The sequence below is a fragment of the Microcebus murinus genome, chromosome 25 (genome assembly GCF_040939455.1).
Source record: "Microcebus murinus isolate Inina chromosome 25, M.murinus_Inina_mat1.0, whole genome shotgun sequence".
Lineage (NCBI taxonomy): Eukaryota > Metazoa > Chordata > Mammalia > Primates > Cheirogaleidae > Microcebus > Microcebus murinus.
In genome coordinates, this window is record NC_134128.1 from 6,162,440 (window position 1) to 6,182,580 (window position 20,141).

A 20,141-nucleotide genomic window follows, 5' to 3' on the forward strand; every position below is an offset into this window, starting at 1 on the left:
CTAATCCTACAACACAGCCCATTGCATGCGCAGGAATCCATCATGGACCCTTTGCATTACTCCTGTGGGACTTGGGCAGAATTGGAAAGTTACACAGACAGACTTGAAACTCTAGAGTAATTAAGTCCTTTCTCTCTGATCAGGAGCTTCCTGTCTTCTGGCAGCATCCATAAAATAGTCATGGACTAGCTTAACTTGCAAGTAAATCTGGACAGGATCTGGATAGCACCTTTATAAATCATCAGTTAATCTACCTTCTGGCAAGTAAATTGTTTAACTACCAGAAATCAAGGTTGCATTTTTAGTAAACTTTAAATACATGTACTATGCAACCATTAAAAATAATACTGCAGGAGAATATTTTAATAAATTTTGAAATATGAATCAAAACAGTATATGATATTTGATACACATTTTTAGAAAACAGGAAAAATATTTTTAATACTGTTTTACAACAAGAGAAATATACCAAAATGTTACCAGTGATTATCTCTGAGCATTAAAATTGTGAGTGATTAGAATTTTGGTTGATCATTATTTTTTATAATTTCTAAGTGAATACATATTTTATAATAGAAAAAGTTATAATTTAAAACTAGAGAATAATTATTTCACTCCTTGAAAGTTCTCTAGAGTAAGGCAATCTTCCAAACATTTTCTCTTCTACCAAATAAATGGTTTGTTCTCATTTTTAATCAACTCTTTCTTAACACTCTGGATATTTGAGAACCCATATTTGGGTCCATTTCTTCAACCAAGTGTGTTTGATACAGGTCAAGGCAGGAAAACAAATGATTATTTCTAAAACTTAAGGCAAAACTTCTAAATCTTGGCAACCTGCTTAGAAATATTTTTATGATGCTCTCTTAAAAACAAAAAGGATGAAAACACCAGTGGCCTAATAGAAATTGTCTTGTCATCATGATGTCATGTGCCATCCAGACCCTCACCAGAATCTAACTGAACCCCACCCATAGACAGTGCTAAGCTGTTAATATGAACTAATTGTAGACTGTGAACTAAAATAAAATCTTAAGCACCCCCTCCAGCCAACTCTATAGACCCTTCTCTTGGCCAGCAGGACCTCCCCTAAAAAAAACTCTTAAAGCTGAGGTGCTGGCCATGAAAAGGAGGGAGGTCAAACATGACTAGTTATGTCCTGTCCCTTCTGAAGTTATTCTTTGTAACAATAAGATAAAAAATCATTTACAGGCCGAAGGCCATGCAAGACAAAGCTTAAACCACACCTGAAGGTCCTCAATTTACTTAACAAATCACTTGAGTCTTGGTATATGTCAGGTGGCTTGTCTCTGATTAACAGACTTCTTTATCTTAACTTAAAACATTCCAAGCCTTTAGACAAAGTTTCATTTCTTTAATCAATCACAAATCAAAGACTCTTTAAACCCACCTATAACCTGTAATCCCCCACTTTGTGATGTCCTGCCTTTTGGGACCAAAGCAATGTACCCCGTCCATGTATTGATTTATGACTTTATGTGTAATTCCTGTTTCCCTAAAATGTATAAAAACCAAACTGTAACCCAATCACAGTGAGACCATTTGCTCAACTCCTTGGGCATGGCTCTCTGGGCCATGGTCACACATATTCACCTCAGAATAAACCTCTTAACATTATTTTACAGGGCTTGGGTCTTTTCCATTGACCAGACCATCTGACAAAGTATAGTTGGCCTATTGATGCCTGAACACAATTTCATGACAAATAATCTTTATTTTTCCCTCATTGCTATATAGTGACCCACTGTGCAGCCTTAAGATGATAAGTTCATTTTTACCTCTTGCATTTCTACAAAACAGTAGACAGTAGTTATATAAGAATATCATTATCAATTGTTTTTCTGCTTATATAGAAGGCCAAATTTAAGAGGCAGTATTTTTTTCCTAGTGTTCTTATAATAAAATATCTTCCCAAAATATTGCCAGAAATCAATTTTTAAATCTATTTTCCAAGCATATAACTATCCATAGTTGCAATCATGACTTGATATTCCTGTGGTAACATGATTTGTAAGATCTGAGCCCCCTCTAAAAGAAGAATTTGACAACAGTCTGTCTTAAAGCAAGAAAATGTTCTCCTCCCCCACACCACTTTGCAGCAGACATGTCCAGAGAGGCTTGCCAAAACTTTACATAGTACACACATCTTCCATCTGTCTGGCTTCTTGTTCTTGGAAGTCTTCTTGGCAATCAGGTCAAGACTTCCTTGGGAAGGTCTGTACATTTTGTGTGGAAAAAATAAGTCACATTTGATAAAAAGAGAACCAATAAATATTAAATGAAGTAATGTCAATCAGGATGGAACATCTATCCTCTATCCACAAATACAATTCTGATAGTTGATTCATTTTCAAAGTTAAATGCAGCACATCTCTTAAAATTGCTAAGGTTTAGAATCTGATAATAGATGATTGCCCCTCTGAAAAATATACCTTGAAGCTGCTACTTTTACAGAGGTAGCTGATTAATGTCTCATTTTAGTGGTTTTCCTTCACTGAAATAATGCTAACCTATGATTTTTTTTATCAAATACTTCTATAGTGTTCTTTATGGAATCTCTTTGGATATGACCACTTCTGCATGAGATGAGGCAATTTCTTGTCAGGGAACTGTACAGACAGGTCACTTCTATTGACTTGTTTAATTCAAATAGTCCTCTGGGAGAGGAAATACTTTTCTCATTTTATAGATGAAGAAAATAAGATTCAGAAAAGTTACATAATATATCCAAAGTTATATTTTTTTGACTTGCCAGGAAAGAAAAAATAAGAACAAAGCATATTCTATCAGAGAAAATAAATGTCTAATTTGAACACTGTAATCTTCCTTAAAATATATAATAATTATCTTATACCTTGAGATTTCCTGGTGATTTAATTAAACATACCATTTATATTAGCATTTTACTTCAATATCTAAGCAAAGGGCCAGGCAAAGTGGCTCATGCCTATAATCCTAGCACTCTGGGAGGCCAAGGTGGGAGGATCACTTGAGGTCAGGAGTTTGAGACCAGCTTGAACAAGAGTGAGACCTTGTCTCTACAAAAAACAGAAAGATTAGCTGGGCATGATGGCAGACAGCTGTAGTCCCTGCTGCTCGGGAGGCTGAGGTAGGAAGACTGCTTGAGCCCAGGAGTTTGAGCTTGCTGTGATGATGCCACTACAATCTAACTGGGTCAACAGAGAGATACTGTCTCAAAAAAAAAGAAATCTAAGCAAAGATACATCTTTCTTTGTTAATAATTTCTTAAATTTAAATACACTGCTCTCTTTTTCTCTGTTAGCTCTTATGCATATAGATCTTAAAGTCAAATTTCACAGCTGACCATCTATCTGCACAGGTTTTTAATTTCTAAATAGTGTCTTTTTCTAGATCCTAATAGATAATAGACATCATACTAGACATCCTTAAAACATCCTCATTTTAACTGGATATGACTGATATTCTCTTCAATTGATATCCCAACTATACATGATCCATATTCTCCCTAAATAATAGTTAAGAAATTTGGGTCAGAAAGAGGTGAAAGCCTTGCCTGAAACCACACAACTAACAAGTAGAAGAGCTGAATGTGATGTCCACATTCTAGGTATAAGGGTAAGAAGACTGGTTAGAAGATCTAAGTTCAAATTATCAGTGAAATAAGCAAGTGTTTCTCTACCTCCTCCCTTCATATCCAACTGTAATGACAGTACATAAGTACAAGAGGGAATAAATACAATGAGGAGAAGTAGCTGATCAGAGATTTGATAGAATTCTCCAGGATTGAACTGATCACAAGCCAGGGTGGTGGCAGCCAAGCCCAGGACATGTTCAGGAGAAGGCTGGAGCAGAGGTGGAAACTGCTCTTCCAGGAGAGCTTTCGGAGAGATTTTAAGCCCAGAGTTGGCAGGTATCAAGAGTGGGAGTGAAAATTGAAGCAGACATTAAGGTGATGAATTGAAGGACTTCCTTCTAAATAGTTACATGAGTTGGCACATCCCCTCCCTTGAGTGCAGTGATGGAATTTATTGCCAAGCTAGAAACTAAGACTTATTCTGTAAAGGAATTGAAAGAAATGTCTCAGAAAAGCTAAGGCTTCCAGAATGATTATTAGTTCTCCCAGAATAAAGGTGTAGGGTGGGCCAGAGACTGCTGACTTCCTTCTCAGGCATCCTAAAGTAAATGAAGTCTGATAGTCAAGGGAGAGATCTACTGAGGAACCAGGCCTACACATCTGTCACAAGATACATCCCATATAACTTTATAAATTAACCTAGTCCTTTAGTCATAAAACTAATGAACCAACTAAGGATCACATTTAGGAGAACTGGTAGCATAAAGGAGAACAGGTATGAACAAGCAAAACAACAGAATGTGGAACAAACAGCAATAATTCAGGGAACAGAAGAGAATTAACTTATAGATGTTTTCATTAAGATCCTCAAAGAGATTTAAGAAAATGAACATACAATTATGAAAAAGAAAAAATCTGAGAGCAATAAAGAGTTCATGAACATTAAAAGAGATTGCCAAGCCGGGCGCGGTGGCTCACGCCTGTAATCCTAGCTCTCTGGGAGGCTGAGGCGGGCGGATTGCTCAAGGTCAGGAGTTCGAAACCAGCCTGAGCAAGAGTGAGACCCCGTCTCTACTATAAATAGAAAGAAATTAATTGGCCAACTAATATATATATACAAAAAATTAGCCGGGCATGGTGGCGAATGCCTGTAGTCCCAGCTACTTGGGAGGCTGAGGCAGCAGGATTGCTTGAGCCAGGAGTTTTAGGTTGCTGTGAGCTAGGCTGACGCCATGGCACTCACTCTAGCCTGGGCAACAAAGCGAGACTCTGTCTCAAAAAAAAAAAAAAAAAAAAGAGATTGCCAAATGAAAACTAATTCAACAGAAAAAAATGAAGAAAAATAAGAAAATCTCCCAGAAGGTAAAGTAAAAAGAAAAAGAGATGGAAAATGAGAGAAAAGGTAAGAAATATAGAGATCAATCCAGAAAGTCAACTACTCAACTTTAGGGATTATAGAAAGAGAAAATAGACAGTAGAAAATAATTTAAGTAATCATAAAAGCAGATTTGTGAGTGAAAAAAGTCTAAAAGGGCCCACTAAGTGGCAAGGTTAGTAAATAAAAAGAATCACATCTAAGCACACCTAACGACATTGTCATGAATATTCAGAACCCAAAGAAAATGAAAAGATCTTTAAAGTTTCCATGAGGAGAAAAGAGATTACTTACAAAGGTATAATAAATCAGGTTAGCATCAAAGTTTTCATCAGCAACAATAAATGCTAAAAATGATATAACAATGTCTTTAAAATTCTGAGGGCAAAATGACTTTGAACCTATATTTCTAAGTTCTGACAATCAATCATGCTTGAAGACAAAGACATTTTCAGACATGAAAAGATTTAGGAATTTTACCCTCTACATTTCCTTTGTGAAAAAAAATATTTAAGAATGTGCTCCATGGGGTGAAGAAGAATTCTAGAAATAAGAAGCCTTGCACCCAACACACAGTTGTTGAACTAATCCAAAAGGTTAATAATTTGAAAAGATCTGTGACAGAGATCTTTCCAGAAAGTCTTTCTGCAGAAGACCTAAAGCAACTTGTACAAATTAAGAGACTTCAAGAATGTATTCAGCAAAAATGGGAATTTTCTTTAACAAATGGAATGATTTAAGAAGTTGGAAGAGCTTAGAAATAAAGTATGATTTCTTTTTGTTTAACATGAAAAAGAAAGGCAATTAGCAACTCCAAGGGTGGGGAAAATATGTGAAAAATCTTGATGCATTCACAAACTGTAGCATGGTTTTGAGCAAATGATCTGAAAACAGAGAGATGACCTATTGGACCTTGAAATTTAGAACATTCTGGAAATGCAGGGATTCAGTTTTTCAAGTTTCAATTCTTGGAGGAAACTAATGGACAAAGCACAGATTTTTTTTTTACAACAGTAACTGAATGTAAATATTACAGTCTTCATCTAAAAATAGTAGAATAAGGCCAGGCGCTGTGGCTCACGCCTGTAATCCTAGCTCTTGGGAGGCCGAGGCGGGCGGATTGCTCAAGGTCAGGAGTTCAAAACCAGCCTGAGCAAGAGCGAGACCCCGTCTCTACTATAAATAGAAAGAAATTAATTGGCCAACTGATATATATATAAAAAATTAGCCGGGCATGGTGGCACATGCCTGTAGTCCCAGCTACATGGGAGGCTGAGGCAGGAGGATTGCTTGAGCCCAGGAGTTTGAGGTTGCTGTGAGCTAGGCTGACGCCACGGCACTCACTCTAGCCTGGATAACAAAGCGAGACTCTGTCTCAAAAAAAAAAAAAAAAAAAATAGTAGAATAAGGAACAGTAGTAGTAGGGCAAAGGAGGGAAAGTAAAGAATAGAAGATACTGTCTAACATTTATAGATACAAAAACCAAGGTAACCAACAGAAAAATTAAAAACAAAAATATAAGTAATAAAACAATGGAGAGTGTAGAGGGAAGAAAGAAGAACATAAAGAAGCTAAGTTCCACATTTTCATATTGAAGAAGCTACTGATTTCATTTCCCAAAACCCATAGTCACAGTTTTCCATTGTTAATATTCATCATTGGAAATACTCCCGCCTGTAATTCTTTTCGTGTCACACGGAGTCTGCCTCCTCCAAGTTCACGTCCCAAACGTTAGTGGGCTCACCTCTGGATTTTCCAGTCTCACTCCTCCACCTTGTGCCTCTTACTGGCAGGTCTTTCAGCAGCCCCTGACCTCCACATCTTAGACTCACCATAATAGGCAACAAAGTGTGTGTCAGGAAATGCCAAATAACAAGCCCTGCCAGCCGCCAGCTTGAAAGAGGTCGGGGACCTGCTGGATGTCATCCAAGGCATGCTGGAGAGGAAAAGAAATATTTTGCCAGGAGTTGACCCACTGTGCCTCTCCCCTTGTTCTCCTGCTGTTTGTGTCTGTAAAGTGTTTCACTTTACAGGCTAAGCCTGGGAGCAAGAAAAGCACCAAAGTGGTTTTTGCAAGGAATTCAGGATTTCCTATTGCTACCTCCCTTACCTTTCGAACAGTCCAACTTAATCATTTACATTCAAGTATAGAGCAATTAGAAATAGCTTATCCATTTACTGAAATCTCGTCAGAGAAACAGGAAAACTCAAGCTCCCAAAGCTCAAGAAGGCAATGGGAAGGAAGGCTACAACTGAAAGAATTAAAAGGAAAGAGGCGGCCAAGTAAAACAAGAGCAGTACAGTAAAGCCATCCAGAGGGGGGAAATGAAGATACATTCACAATTTACATATTACTGGAGAGGTAGAAATGTTTAAAGCACCTAACATGTTCCTGTATTATCACAACATTTTAACCATTTTTTAGCACCTTCTCCATGCCTTCCTCTCATCTTCTACCACATTACTCACCTCTCACTACATTCCAGCGACACTGGCTTTGCTTCTGTTCTTAGAGTCCTTGAAGCTCATTCCTATCTCGATGCCTTTGTTGTTGCTGCTCCCAATCTGGAACAGGATGACCTCAGTTTGCTCCCTGTCTCCTCATCCTTCACCTCTCAACTCAGAGCCACCTCTTCAAAGAGGTCTTTTCCTGACCATCCTATTTAATGCACCCTACTCTACCTCTTAGCCATTTTCTACCACATTATCCTGTTTATTTTCTTATAGCACTTGCTTCTATCAAGAAGTATTCATTATTTTTATTTTTCTTATTTATTATCTATCTAACCTAACCTACCGAAACATCATAGCTTAGCCTAGCCCACCTTAAACATGCTTGGAACACTTACATTATCCTACAGTTGGGCAGAATTATCCAAAACAAAGCCTATTTTATAATAAAGTGTTGAAAATCTCATGTAATTTATTGAATACTACACAGAAGTATGGTTTCTATTGAATGCGTATCACTTTTGCACCATCATAAAGTCAAAAAATTGTCAGTCAAACCATTCTAAGTTAGGGACCATCTGTACTCTAAAATTTTTTTTTAAAAGGATAGTACATTGCAGAAATTATGTTAGCCTATTTACATATTTAAGATTATTTATGCTTTACAACAATAGGAGATACTCTACACCCTTTGCAGTAAGAGAATTGAGTCACAAGCAAAGTTAAATGACTTGTCCAGTGTCACACAGTAAGTGAAAGTGGAAACTTCGATTCAAATCTAGATTTACAATCCCAAAGCCCATCTTCCTAGACACTCATCTATACTGCCTCCCTGAAATTGCAAAGTAGTTTCAAAAGGCACTGAATATAGGAAGTCATAAAATATGGTCCTTGTGCTTGACGGACATTGGGGAAGAGGATGTTTACATAAGGAGACAAATAGTAACAAAGGCAGCTTTTTATTATGATAGCCCCCTATTTTAAAGGTGAGAAAACAAAGAACCCAAAATAAAGTGAGGGAGAAACAGGAGTATATATAACTGAATGGTTTCTCCTTGCAAGCCTCAGTACCTATGAGCTCCCTGCCTTCGGGAAGAACCTGCCAGACATTCTAAAGTTTGCAGTCCTGGTAGCATCATTCACAATATTGGAATGCTTCAGGTACCCAGTATAGCCGGTAACCACATTTGTTTCAATGACTAAAGCTAAAGTTGCTGAATATTTACAAAATTTAAGTTTTATTCCTGAAGTTTTGTACAATGAGTTATATATGTTTCAACGTTATCAAATAGTTTGCTTTTTCCCCAAGTTTGTGTTTAAGGACCAGCCACCTCTGAATTACAGACACTTTGTTTTTAAGATAAACTTCTGATCCTGTCCTCAGATTGCCTCATTCACAAGGTCTGGGGAGATCAGAGGGACATATTATCAGTTTCTTCCAGGTGATCCTGATGCCCAGTTGGGATCAAGTAATAATGAACATAAATTAACCTTTACTTAATGACTCAATGTCTTTTTATTTATGCCTATTATTAAACAAAAATTCACTGCAGCCATGGGTAGCGCAAATGATGGTCACCACTTGGTGTCAATTTCGTCACCCATAAAAAGAAATTGGAGAATGCCCCAATATCATTTGTTGTTATATGCCTCTTCTTCATAAAAGTGAAAGACAGATATATTGCTCAATAACTTTCAGAGGACTGTATTAGTTCCTACAAAACTAATTATTAAATCAATACCTGAAAGAGCTTTCTCGTAAGTTTGCCTTATCCAGAAAAATCCATAATCTTCACCTTTCTTTTTAGGAACTTTGGTCTCAACTGTAACATTTACAACATTGTCTCTCATTTCTTCATAATTAACACAAAATACATCAGCAAGCTTCTCCTTCCTGTGTCAGGGCAGCTCATGTATGTTATGTGTTTACAGATACGGAATTAAGAAGTGGTCACTCATCAGTTTGTGCTAAGGTAATTTGCACTGTGAAGCCTAAACTTTTTTTTCATCTTGTGGTCATTGGTTTGTTTTGTTTTGTTTTGTTTTGTTTTGTTTTGTTTTGTTTCTTTGAAGCTTTCTTCTGACTCAACAGAATTCTAAATATTAGTAATATTAAAACTGCATCTTTAAACATGTTCATTAAAGCCTTAAATAATATCTATGTAATATAGCATTTCAGTCATTACTTCTAGGAAATTCATTTCTACAAAGTTCAAATTCTAACCCTAACTTCTACTTGAATTAATAAAGTTAAAAGCAAACAGAATGTTTTTTAAATATACAGTTTAAGGTATTAATATTCCTTTAAAGGGATAAGCACTGAATTAGCCTAATAATACCTTTGACTTCCTGAAATAAAGTTTTGAAATGCAAGCACAGGCAGCTTATCTTTATAATGATTAAATCTTCAGGAACTTGATTCCTCAACTACCTACTAGGGGAAAATATTAATAGTTCAGTTTCATCAGAACTGTAAAATTGCTCAGTCAGTGGTAAACACAGCTTCATATAAAAAGTAAAACAATATTCCACAGCATGAGATTGCTAATTGTTTTTCATCTGTTCATTCATCTCCATTTGTTCCCCCGCTCTCCTCTGTCCTCCCGATTCTTCTCTCCACACCAACTTCCCCCTCCTCTATTTCTCCAGACACACACACACACACACACACACACACACACACACACACCTTTCCTTTTCTTTTAATGGGAAACCTTAAAAATAAAACATTTAACCATGTAAGTAATAAAACCATGCTTAGCAACAGATTCTGTGAATAATATGTTCAGATGTTATTTTTGAGCCCTGATGACATATAAATGTAAATTCATTAATATTCCATAGATCCATCAAAATTTTTCAATTCGCATGTCAGGGTCTATATATGCAATGATCTTGTATTCTAAATATTAAATAGAAATGTGATCTGACAAATATATATATGTGAATGTATATACACACATACACAGAGGTAGATACACATACATGTACACATATATCCAGAACCTTTGAAATAAAGATAGCCCCAGAATAGCATATTATATGCTATGTGTCATATGTTGTCCTGGTGGAATTCACACTGGTGGTTTTCAACCAGAGGCAGCTTTGCCCCCCTGGGGATATTTGGCAATGTCTGTAAACACATTTGGCAGGAATGCTGTGGGGGGAAGGGGGGTTGCTGCTGGCATCTAGTAGGGTAGAGGTCACAGGTGCTGTTGAACATCTTGCAATGAACAAGACAAAGGATTGTTATCTGTCCCAAAATGTCAGTAGTGCTATGGCTGAGAAACCTGGCTTTACACAGTAGTCAGAGGCACCAAATAAGGGAAAAACAAACTCTTCATTCCATCCCAGGCAACTGGAAAAAAGGAAAGAAAAAGCACTCATCCTGACTACAACTCTGTTTAAATCACATTGGCCAAAACTAGTTATATTGCTGCACAAGAAGTTTTTACTTCCACTGTGAAACCTTAAGCACTTTAGAAAGGAGAGACATATTGATTGCCTCCTATTCTATCAGTGGTCTTTTATTTTCACTATGGTAGGCATTTTTCCATAGTGTGAAGTGAAAACATTTTGCCAGATGGTGTGGGAATAAGTTTGCTCCTAACCTTACCTATTCTGAGAGTCTTACCTTACCTGTTCTGAAAATAAAAGTTTCTCTAGTTTCTGGCCCAATGTTTTGTGTATTTCACAAACATTAAAAAGAAAATGTGGCTAAATGTTTTAGTGTAGCTTGTCTATTTTGAACAAAATGATTATGAAGACAAATAGCAATCTAAATTATATACAGCAGTAAGGCCTATACTTTATGTTTCTTTATATGTACTTTTGCTGTATCTTGATAACTTTAATAAATGATAATAGAACTTTATAGTTGGAGAGACCTTGGAATTTACTTTCTCATTTCCAAATATCAAATTTCATCAAATATAAGATGGTATTAATTGTATGATACATTGTTTTATTATATATCACTAAAAGAAAATGACAATTAAAAATGACGTGCCCTCAATCAAAGATACATTTTAATTTGAGAGACATCAAAATGTGAAAATGGTACATGTTAGAATTGATAAAATGCATTATTCTTTACCATAGCAACTTTTCCTCTTTCTCAGGTAAAAGCCATGTGTCATGTTATTTTATACAGGTTTTTCCATAATGTAAGAAGGCATATACATCAGACAAAACATAAATGGTGAGAAAGCAAGGTTAAAAAAAAACTCAAAATCTTATGTAACTCTTAAGGTTCCTTTTAAGTTGTAGGTGTACTGGGTACTTTGCTAATTGGACAGGATTTTTTAAATTTCTACATAGTCTTGATTTAGTTATATTTTTTTAACTGGGGAAAGTTATAACAGGTATTATAATGAATAAAAAGTAACTAGACCACAATTAATTAGAAGTGTGTGTGTGTGTGTGTGTGTGTGTGTGTGTGTGTGTGTGTGTGTGTGTTGGGTGGGGGGTACATTGCCTTCTTGGACAAAATGATAGGTAACAAGATTTTTGTTTGGAAAAGTAAACTTTTATTTACCAGGATTAGATCACATTTAAGCTAACCTGTGTTTTCTTTAAACTCTGCCTGTAATGAAGGTAATGAAATTAGATGTATCCTGTGATTGCTTTGAGGTACTATAATATCCTTACGTATAAAAGGAAATTCAGTCCTGGTTCCTATACTAGGTTTTACATTATAGGAAAGAGGGAGGAAAAAAACTGTGAAAGACTTTTAGCCAAGAGAATTAATTCTCTCCTAAACTGAAGAAGTATTTCATGAAATAGGCATCCACCTAGATATTTTTATGGGTCAGGTTTTTCCTATAGGAAGAAAGACTTGTTGGGAGAACAGTTGCCCGACCAAAGTGGAAATTACACTATGTGTAATGTTAGCTTGTTACTAAACAGACTGTAGTTTATTACTAAAAACCAAAAAGCAGATAAGGCTAAAAGACCAGCAAAACAAGCCCCACCGATGCCTGTGACATTGCTGTGCTGGGAAAGAGCTTTGTAACACTGTTGGCTGCAAACTCTCCCAAGCATAGCCACAATACTATCTGCACATAATGGCCATCAAGATGTCAAAGTTATCAAAATCCTAATGTGCCGTCTTAGCAATTCTATATAAACAACTCTCTGAACACCAAACCAGAATTGAAGAGAGAAAACAGACAAGGCCCTAATGCTTCTGTACCAATCAACTGCAAAATAGCATCAACAACATACTTCTTGGCATCCCAGTATATTACAATATAATCATAAAATGCAGTATATGTTGAATTTAATAGCACTCTTGGGACTGAAAATGGGTAGCCTTAAAACCCAAACCATGTACAACAAACTGCTGCCTTTCTGAAGTTGAAAATAACATTTGGCTTATCTAGAAGTTGAGGCTGTAAAATCAGTGCAGTGAGAGCATCAGTTCCTTCCCCAGAGAGTAGGCATATACTCTTGTAATTTATTTGGCAGTCTTAGAAATCTCATTTCTGTTTCCAAATTCATATTCCAGAAAATGCAAGATAATCCTGTGCCACTGCTACACCACAATAAATAGCCCTTTTTGAAATTGTAAAGCCAACTACAGAGACAAATTGAAAACAGTTTGTTTTTAAGAGTAAGAAGCTTCAAAATGTCTAAACATTGATTATCTTGAGAGAAATTACAGAAATATACTGAAGCCCTCAGTTTAGAAATCTGTGAAGCAACAACTTCATGTTGACTATAAGTACATTTCAGGGGGGGATTTCAAATCTGTAAACTCAGATGGTGCTTGTTCTTATTTTGAATTGGAGTTCTCATTTTCATTATATATGTAACTCAGCGTACATTGATAGGGCTTTTTCTAAATATTCTATGAGTAAATTATCATTATAAAGTCAAACAGAACATACGAACATGTTCTGCATTTATACGAGAATACATTAACTGGTTTCAGCAATGAATCAAATAAAACTCCAGAAGTTATAGTGACACATAGAATTATGTGCATAATCATAGACTTTTAGAGTTATAAGGGGTCTTACAGGTCATCTAGTCCAACCTCCTCAATTTACTATTGAGGAAACTGAGGCTTGGAAAGGCAACTGCTGCCCGTGGTATCACCATAAGTCAAGGATGTGATCCAGACTTGTGCCAACACCGTCTCTAAGGTCAAAACCTCTACCATGATCCACTGCCATTACAAGCCTTCACAATGATTAGGAAAAAAAACTGTACCACTATCTAAATTATAAATTACTGTAAATCACATGACTTTAATACAGCTAAACTCAGAAAGTTATGGCCAGCTGAGGACAGCATTTGGGAAGACAGAAGCTGTGATACAGAAACATTTACTGAACTTCCTATGTAATGACAGTTCTTCATTTAGTCTTCAGAGAATCCCAAAGGAGATGCACATTACCATTCACAGTTTACAGATGACATAACTGAGACTCAAAAGCCTCAATAGCAGAACTTCATCTAAAACCCTTTAATCTATAATCCAGGAATATAGCTCTGGGCTGTTCCTATAGTTAAGTCCCTTCACCATTACCAGCTCCTACAATAAAAGCACAGGATAAGTTTGGTCTAGAGCAAGGTGGTCATTTCCCTTATACTCAATGGCCCTCTTTTGTTGAAAGCAGAAATCTGCACTAGAATCACTGAATGAGGTATATGGGTATATGTATGTGAAGGAGCGAAAGCAGAGTGACTCTCAGGCAGCCAGTGAATCAATAACACTAACGTTCATTAGTTTCTAAGAAGAGATTTCCACACTGTTGTGATCTTTCCTTCATCGCCCTGTTTCCTTTTTAACCAAACACCAGATCTGACATTCACTTGGTTTCTTCTTCATGTGACTCTCCCAGATATGTCATTTCCACAAAGTACTGGATTTGTGTTATCAACCCTGCTTCCAAAGCTTTCTTGCTGACCATTTGGATAGGCCACTTAACAAACTCCTGAAACAAAGAGTTGTAAAGGTACGTAGAGACCATCAAGTCCATTTCCACATTTTAATTATGCAGAAACTGATTTCCAGACAGGTAATACAGCCAGTCAAAGACAAAGCTGGAACTTGAGGTAAAGTTCTGACTCAGATTGAATATTCTTCTCACTTACAACATACATGATTGTGTGATTGGCCTGAAAAGAATAAATGTATATCATTTATTTGAGCCAAGGATATTAATTACTTCAAGCCAATACCATCTTGTTTTTTTAATAACAAGATGAAAACAAAATTGGGAAATCAAGAGATAGAAAGCAGCATAGGGTGGCGAAAAAGCTACACAGGCTTCATATGAGATAGATCTAAATTTGATTTCAGCTCCCTAATTTACTAGCTGTGTTACCTTGGGCAGGTTGCTCAACTTTTTGGAAGTTGTAACTGCCTCAGTTCTAAGAATTAAATGCAGTGGTATATAAAAAGCACCTACATATGGTAGGTGCTCAGTAAATATTGGTTCCCATTAATTCTAACCTGCCACAAAAGAGCTGTGCCACTTCTAGAAAATTTCTTTAGTTCTTTGGGTCTCAGTTGCCTTGACTATAAAATGAGAAGATGAAACCAAATGAATTCCAAATTCCCTTTCAGCTTATCAAAAAAGATTCAATTCCCAAAGGAACTAAACTTCATTTAAATTCAAAAAGCACTTAAGTAAATTCTTACCCATCCTAGGCACTAAACAATTCTAACCACCACCAGAGAGGTGTCTATGTATTCAGCAGAATGGGATGCAACTCCATAGGACCTTTAATTCCACAAAGAAAAATTATTATGCAAACCAAAGAGCTCCAACTTTAAGGAAAACTCTATAAAGACATCACAAACCTAATGTTATAGATAAAAAGATTTTAGGATATACCTTAAATTACTTCTCTCTCTTTTTTGGTAGAATTCTATTCTATTTTGTAGAATTTTAGAATACATATCTTAGATGATTAAATATCAACAACAAAAAAATCTTTTCCTTTCATGATATGAACAGAAAAAGCTCACTTAAACAGTACCTCAAATATGTGAAATTAATCTTTTTTAAAAAGTCAGCAGCCATGTTCTATGAGCTAATCTTTTCTTTTGTCCTAAAAGATGATAGAGAATAAAGTATGTCCCCAACATAGTTTGTTTCCAGAGGTCCAGAGAGCCACAGAAATGTGCTTTAGATATATGCATATCAAGCATAGTGTACACCAGAGGCAGATGGCCTGGATCCCATTTCTATTGTTGCTACAAACTTGATATGTGATTTGTGAACAAGTCACTTCACCTTTCTAGTTCTGGTTCTTCGTCTATGAAACAACAGGTGAAACTATCTGATCCCTGTAAGATTGTCTTCCAGTTCCTATAATTAACATCTGTGCGAATTCTCAATACAGTATGTGAGGGGCACAGGACACAGGGGCAAAGCACTCACAGGAGAGCGTTTATTCTGCTTTTTGTGATGTTGCTGAGACCAGCCAGCTTCTGTAGAGAGCCAGACACTAAATGGCTGGCTTTGTGCCTGGGTTGAAGAATACCATCAATGGCTATGAAGGCATTTAAAGAAACAAAGTATTTTCTGGACATGGTAAAAAATAAATAAATAATAATTAGGGGCATGTGAGCCCTGAGAACCTCAGACCCTTTGTGGCCTCAGCCTTTCATCTTGGGTGGCAGACGGCACTGGGTTCAGTCAGGCAACCTATATTTTCTGATCCTAATCCTTAAGATAAGTGATTCTGAAAATGAATTGTTTTTATCCCCAGCTCCATATCTGACCCTTGAAAATACATACATTTTGTGCAGCAGCTACATTGTATGCAGCACCCCTGGGACACCTGCATAAAACAGAGTTAGCATCTTGGTATTTACAGTATGAAGTATGAAGTGGGCTTAAATCCTGGCTATATTATTTAACTGCTGTGCAATCTTAGGCAAGAAGCTTAACCTCTCTGTGCTTCAGATTCCTTTCCCGTAGAATAGAGAAACTAGTAAAACCTAACTCATAGGGTCATTGGGAGGGTTAATCAAGACGAGGCATGCAAAGCAGTTAGCACAGAGCCTGCCATCAATCAAGTAAATGTTACATAGAATAGCTGGCTTGCCAGCTAGGCATACACAGATCCTGGGACTTGGAGGTCCCTAAAAAGGCTCATCTAAAGTCCACAGATGTTTTGCTGGCAGTGAATGGCATCTACTGATTTTTCCTCTTCTGGGCAAACAATATGGCCAAGATTCAAAGCTGGGCTCAGCTCTTACTAATAGGATCCTGCAGGAATAAGGAGGAAATGAGATTATCTTGAAAGTAGGAAAGAGTTACTCTGGTTTAAGACAAGACCTTTATAAGAGACAGAAACACACACACACATTTAATATGGTCTTGCAGAATCTGAGAAAAGGGGCTGTTTTTCATTCATGCCTTTTCAAGTATTGCCAGCATTAAAAGCTACAGAATTTTATAGCTGGATGGCTCCCTAGAGACTATCTAGTTCAGCTCTGTCACTTGATAGCTAAGTAGCTGAGGCCCAGAGAAATTAAGCAACTAGCTGGAGGTCATTCGACAATAAATGGCAGTGCCAAGGCAAACAAGCCTTTGGACTTTCCCCACTTGCCCACCCAGTACTTGATCTGGATCTGGCATCTTTCAGCAGATCAGCATCCTGTCCTTGCTGTACACACACACACACACACACACACACACACACACACAAAGGTTTCTTACTTCTGCTCAGGTTTTTTAAAAGAACAGAAGCAACCTCTTGGCCCCCATACTTTCTACCCAGAGCCTCCCATCATGAGACTAGGGGAGGATCCCAGTCAGTCTCCCAAACCCTGTTTGGAGTTCCTACTCTTTGCTTTCTGGTCCTTCCTCACATCCTCTCTTAACAGCTGCTTCTAGAAATTCCTCACCTCAAAGGTCAGGCACTTTCCAGGGCTGAAGTTACCACCTGCTAATTTGTAAATTCTTAGCTTCCGCAAATGCTATAACTTGAGACAGGAAACAAAACTGTTTAAGTTTCCTTCAAGCTCCCTGAGTGAATTCAACCAGAACTGATTTACTCCCTTGCCAAGAAAACTAAGTTCATTTATGAAGTATGTGAGTGTGTGAAGGGCTGGAGCCCTTAGGTATGCCTAACACGGGGAACAGGAGGGAAAAAGCACCAAGGAGGTGACGATGTTGCAGGGGAGGGTAGAGGGAGCACACTGACCAAATTGCAAAGTCTGGATCTTGGAGACAGCTAGACTGCTGAGACTGACTCACTGCTTAGGGACAGAACTGCCCGGGGGATAGCACCGTTTTAATTATACACTCTGGGAACTGACTAACAACAGACCAGTGCCCAAACTACACGTGTAGGAAGCAGACAGAGGCTACCCTAAAGTGGCAGAAATAAGGAACTCTCTTCCTCTCACTCCCATTTCTCATCTCTCATCTGATGCTCGCCACTCTGTGTCTGGCGGGCACACCCCAGCTCACCAAGTTCTGTCGCATCGCCCCTGATGGGGAACGCCCCTCCCCGCTATCCGGAGAGATGGAGGGAAGCATAAAGCTGCCGAAGTCTGTGCTCTACCAAGTGCTCCCGAGTCCCTCGCCCCGCGGGAAGCTGATCGTTGGAGAGAAAGGCTGTCGCTGAGTGTCTGAAGCTGACAGGCGTGGGGCGCTTCTCACCCCTAAGCTCCTGCACCCACATGGGGCGCCCCTAAACCCGGATCTCAGCTCTGAGGGTGAGAAGCGTGCCACAGCTGAGTGTTCCTTCCCCACAGGCGCGCCCACCCGCAAAACCGAAAGGAAGGCTTTGCTTTTGCCTTTTTTCCCTCCCTACCTGAATTCTGGGACCAGATTAGGCTGCAACCCGTAGAAGGCAGAGGAAAGAGTAACCAGCCACCCAGGCTTGTAACTCCCATTCTCGCACTCCAGGTAAGGCGGAGACCACTTGACATGGCTCCTGTCCCCGCCGAGCCCGTCCCTGCGCCGCCAGCTATGGCTCAGGCCCCGGGGCCCCTGATTGGAGCCGCGGCGGTTTAAGTGGGGCCTCCATTTGCGCCGGAGCCCGTGGAACCACTCGGTCTCCAGCGTGGTATTGGCCAGGTGGTGTGCGGAGAAGGACAGGTCTTGGAGCAGTATGCGACTCTCGTCCCGCGTGGCCTGGAGGAAGACCTGTGGGGCCGGCGCGGACAGCGACTCGGTGCTGAAGGTGATGGCCGCCCGGGAGATGCTGGGCTCGCCCTCCAGCAGGCTCCGCACCAGCGCCTGGTACCACTCCAGGTCATCCTGCAAGTTCTGTTCCCGCGACTTATTGCTCTGCAGCATCATGTTGAGGAAGTTGGTGGCGTGTGTCAGTGTGTCCAGCGCCCCGTGCAAGGAAGGGTGAGCGCTGGCGAGCGCTGGCGACTTCCCGGGCAGGCCAACCAATTCGTAGCGTCCGGAGCAGTTGGCTCGCGTCAGCTGCTGGGAGTCCCCGGTGTAGAGGTAAGAGGCCACGTCCACGGGCACCTCCTCGGCGAGTTTCTGCGCTAAGATGGTGCCATCGCTGGAGCGGCTCCAGGGCGCCGAGGGGTCCGAGGCAGAGGCTCGAGCCGGCTGCTGGGCGTGCTGCTTCCCCCGCAGAGTCCTCTCTCGAGGGGAGTCCGGCCGAGGGTCGCGGCTGGCGCCGACAGCTCCCAATCCCAGGTGAGCGAGCAGGAGGCAGAGCAGCAGGGGGTAAGCCATGGCCCCTGTCTGTCTCGCAGAGAGGAGAGGAGGTGCGCGGAGTCACTTTTTCAATGCCGATCCTCAATTTCTCAGCCGTAAGACTTTCACTAAAGAGTCTTCCCCTTCTCCAGATGGCACCCGGTCCAGAAGGACTTTAAAGCAGGAGTGCTTCGCAGTTGGCCCGCTCGCTAAGCTACGGTCACGGGAAACCAGATCACCTGTGGCAGTGCTGGCGGTGCCCGCGGCACAGCGGGCCGGCCGGGACTGCGCACCGCGGAGCCCGGGGCGGAGCGGGTCGCATCCCGCGCTCCCGGCGCTATAGTTAGCCGCCTTACGTCTGCCTGCTCCGCGCCGCCGCCGCGCTCATTGAGGTGTGCTCGGGAGCTGCCGCCGGCGCGGCCGCCCGAGACGCGGCTCCATCATCTCGCCGCCGCAGGTCGTTCCCGCCTCCCGCGGTGGCTCCTCCTCGGCCGCTTCGCCGCGGGCGCCGAGCGCGAGCCCCGCACCGCGGCGCGGGAGCCGGTCGGTCCCAGGAGCCGAGCGTCTCCACGACGCCGGCGGCCCCGGAGCCGGGGGCCGGGCAGCGCGTTCGCGGGGGCCTCCTGCTCCGGCCACGGCACGCTCCTGCCTCCGCGGCTCCCGGAGGAAAGCCAGTTTAAAGAGACAGCTTGGCCGCAACCGAACCCGTGCAGGGCGGCCTCAAGCCGTCCTGCTCCCTGTTTGGTCGGCTCCCCTGTCACTCAGCCGCTGCCATTTGCCGGCCGCGGGCGCTGTCCAGTGCTGAACCCGAGGCGCCGCGGGGCGGGGGCGGCGCGCGCGAGGCGGCCGCGTCCTGTCACCCGCTCGCGTTCCCTGGCGACTCGGAAGCCTGCGGGGGTGGGCGGGGTGGGCGGCAGCGAGGGCGAAGCCGAGATACTGTGCCTCGGAGCGGAGGAAACTTGGACGCACTGAGGAGGAGGGTGTTGGCGTCTTGCATGCCTAGCTGCCAGCCTTTTCCTTCGCCTGGAAAAGAGGGAGAAGGGAGTAGTTTTCATTTCTCTCTGAAATCTGGGAGGAGGGACGTAGGATGGAGACGTGTCCT

The 20,141-nt window shown here is 40.6% G+C and overlaps 1 protein-coding gene across 1 annotated transcript in view; it reads right to left on the reverse strand.

Annotated features, from left to right (window-relative positions):
• Positions 1–19,532, reverse strand: part of GPR158 (G protein-coupled receptor 158) — a 349,181-nt gene extending 329,649 nt beyond the window's left edge. Inside the window, exon 1 of the mRNA XM_012777345.3 lies at positions 18,192–19,532. Coding sequence (XP_012632799.2) covers positions 18,192–19,078 — 887 coding nt within the window. The 5' untranslated portion in view covers positions 19,079–19,532. The remainder of the gene's footprint in view (positions 1–18,191) is intronic.
• Positions 19,533–20,141: the final 609 nt, after the last annotated feature.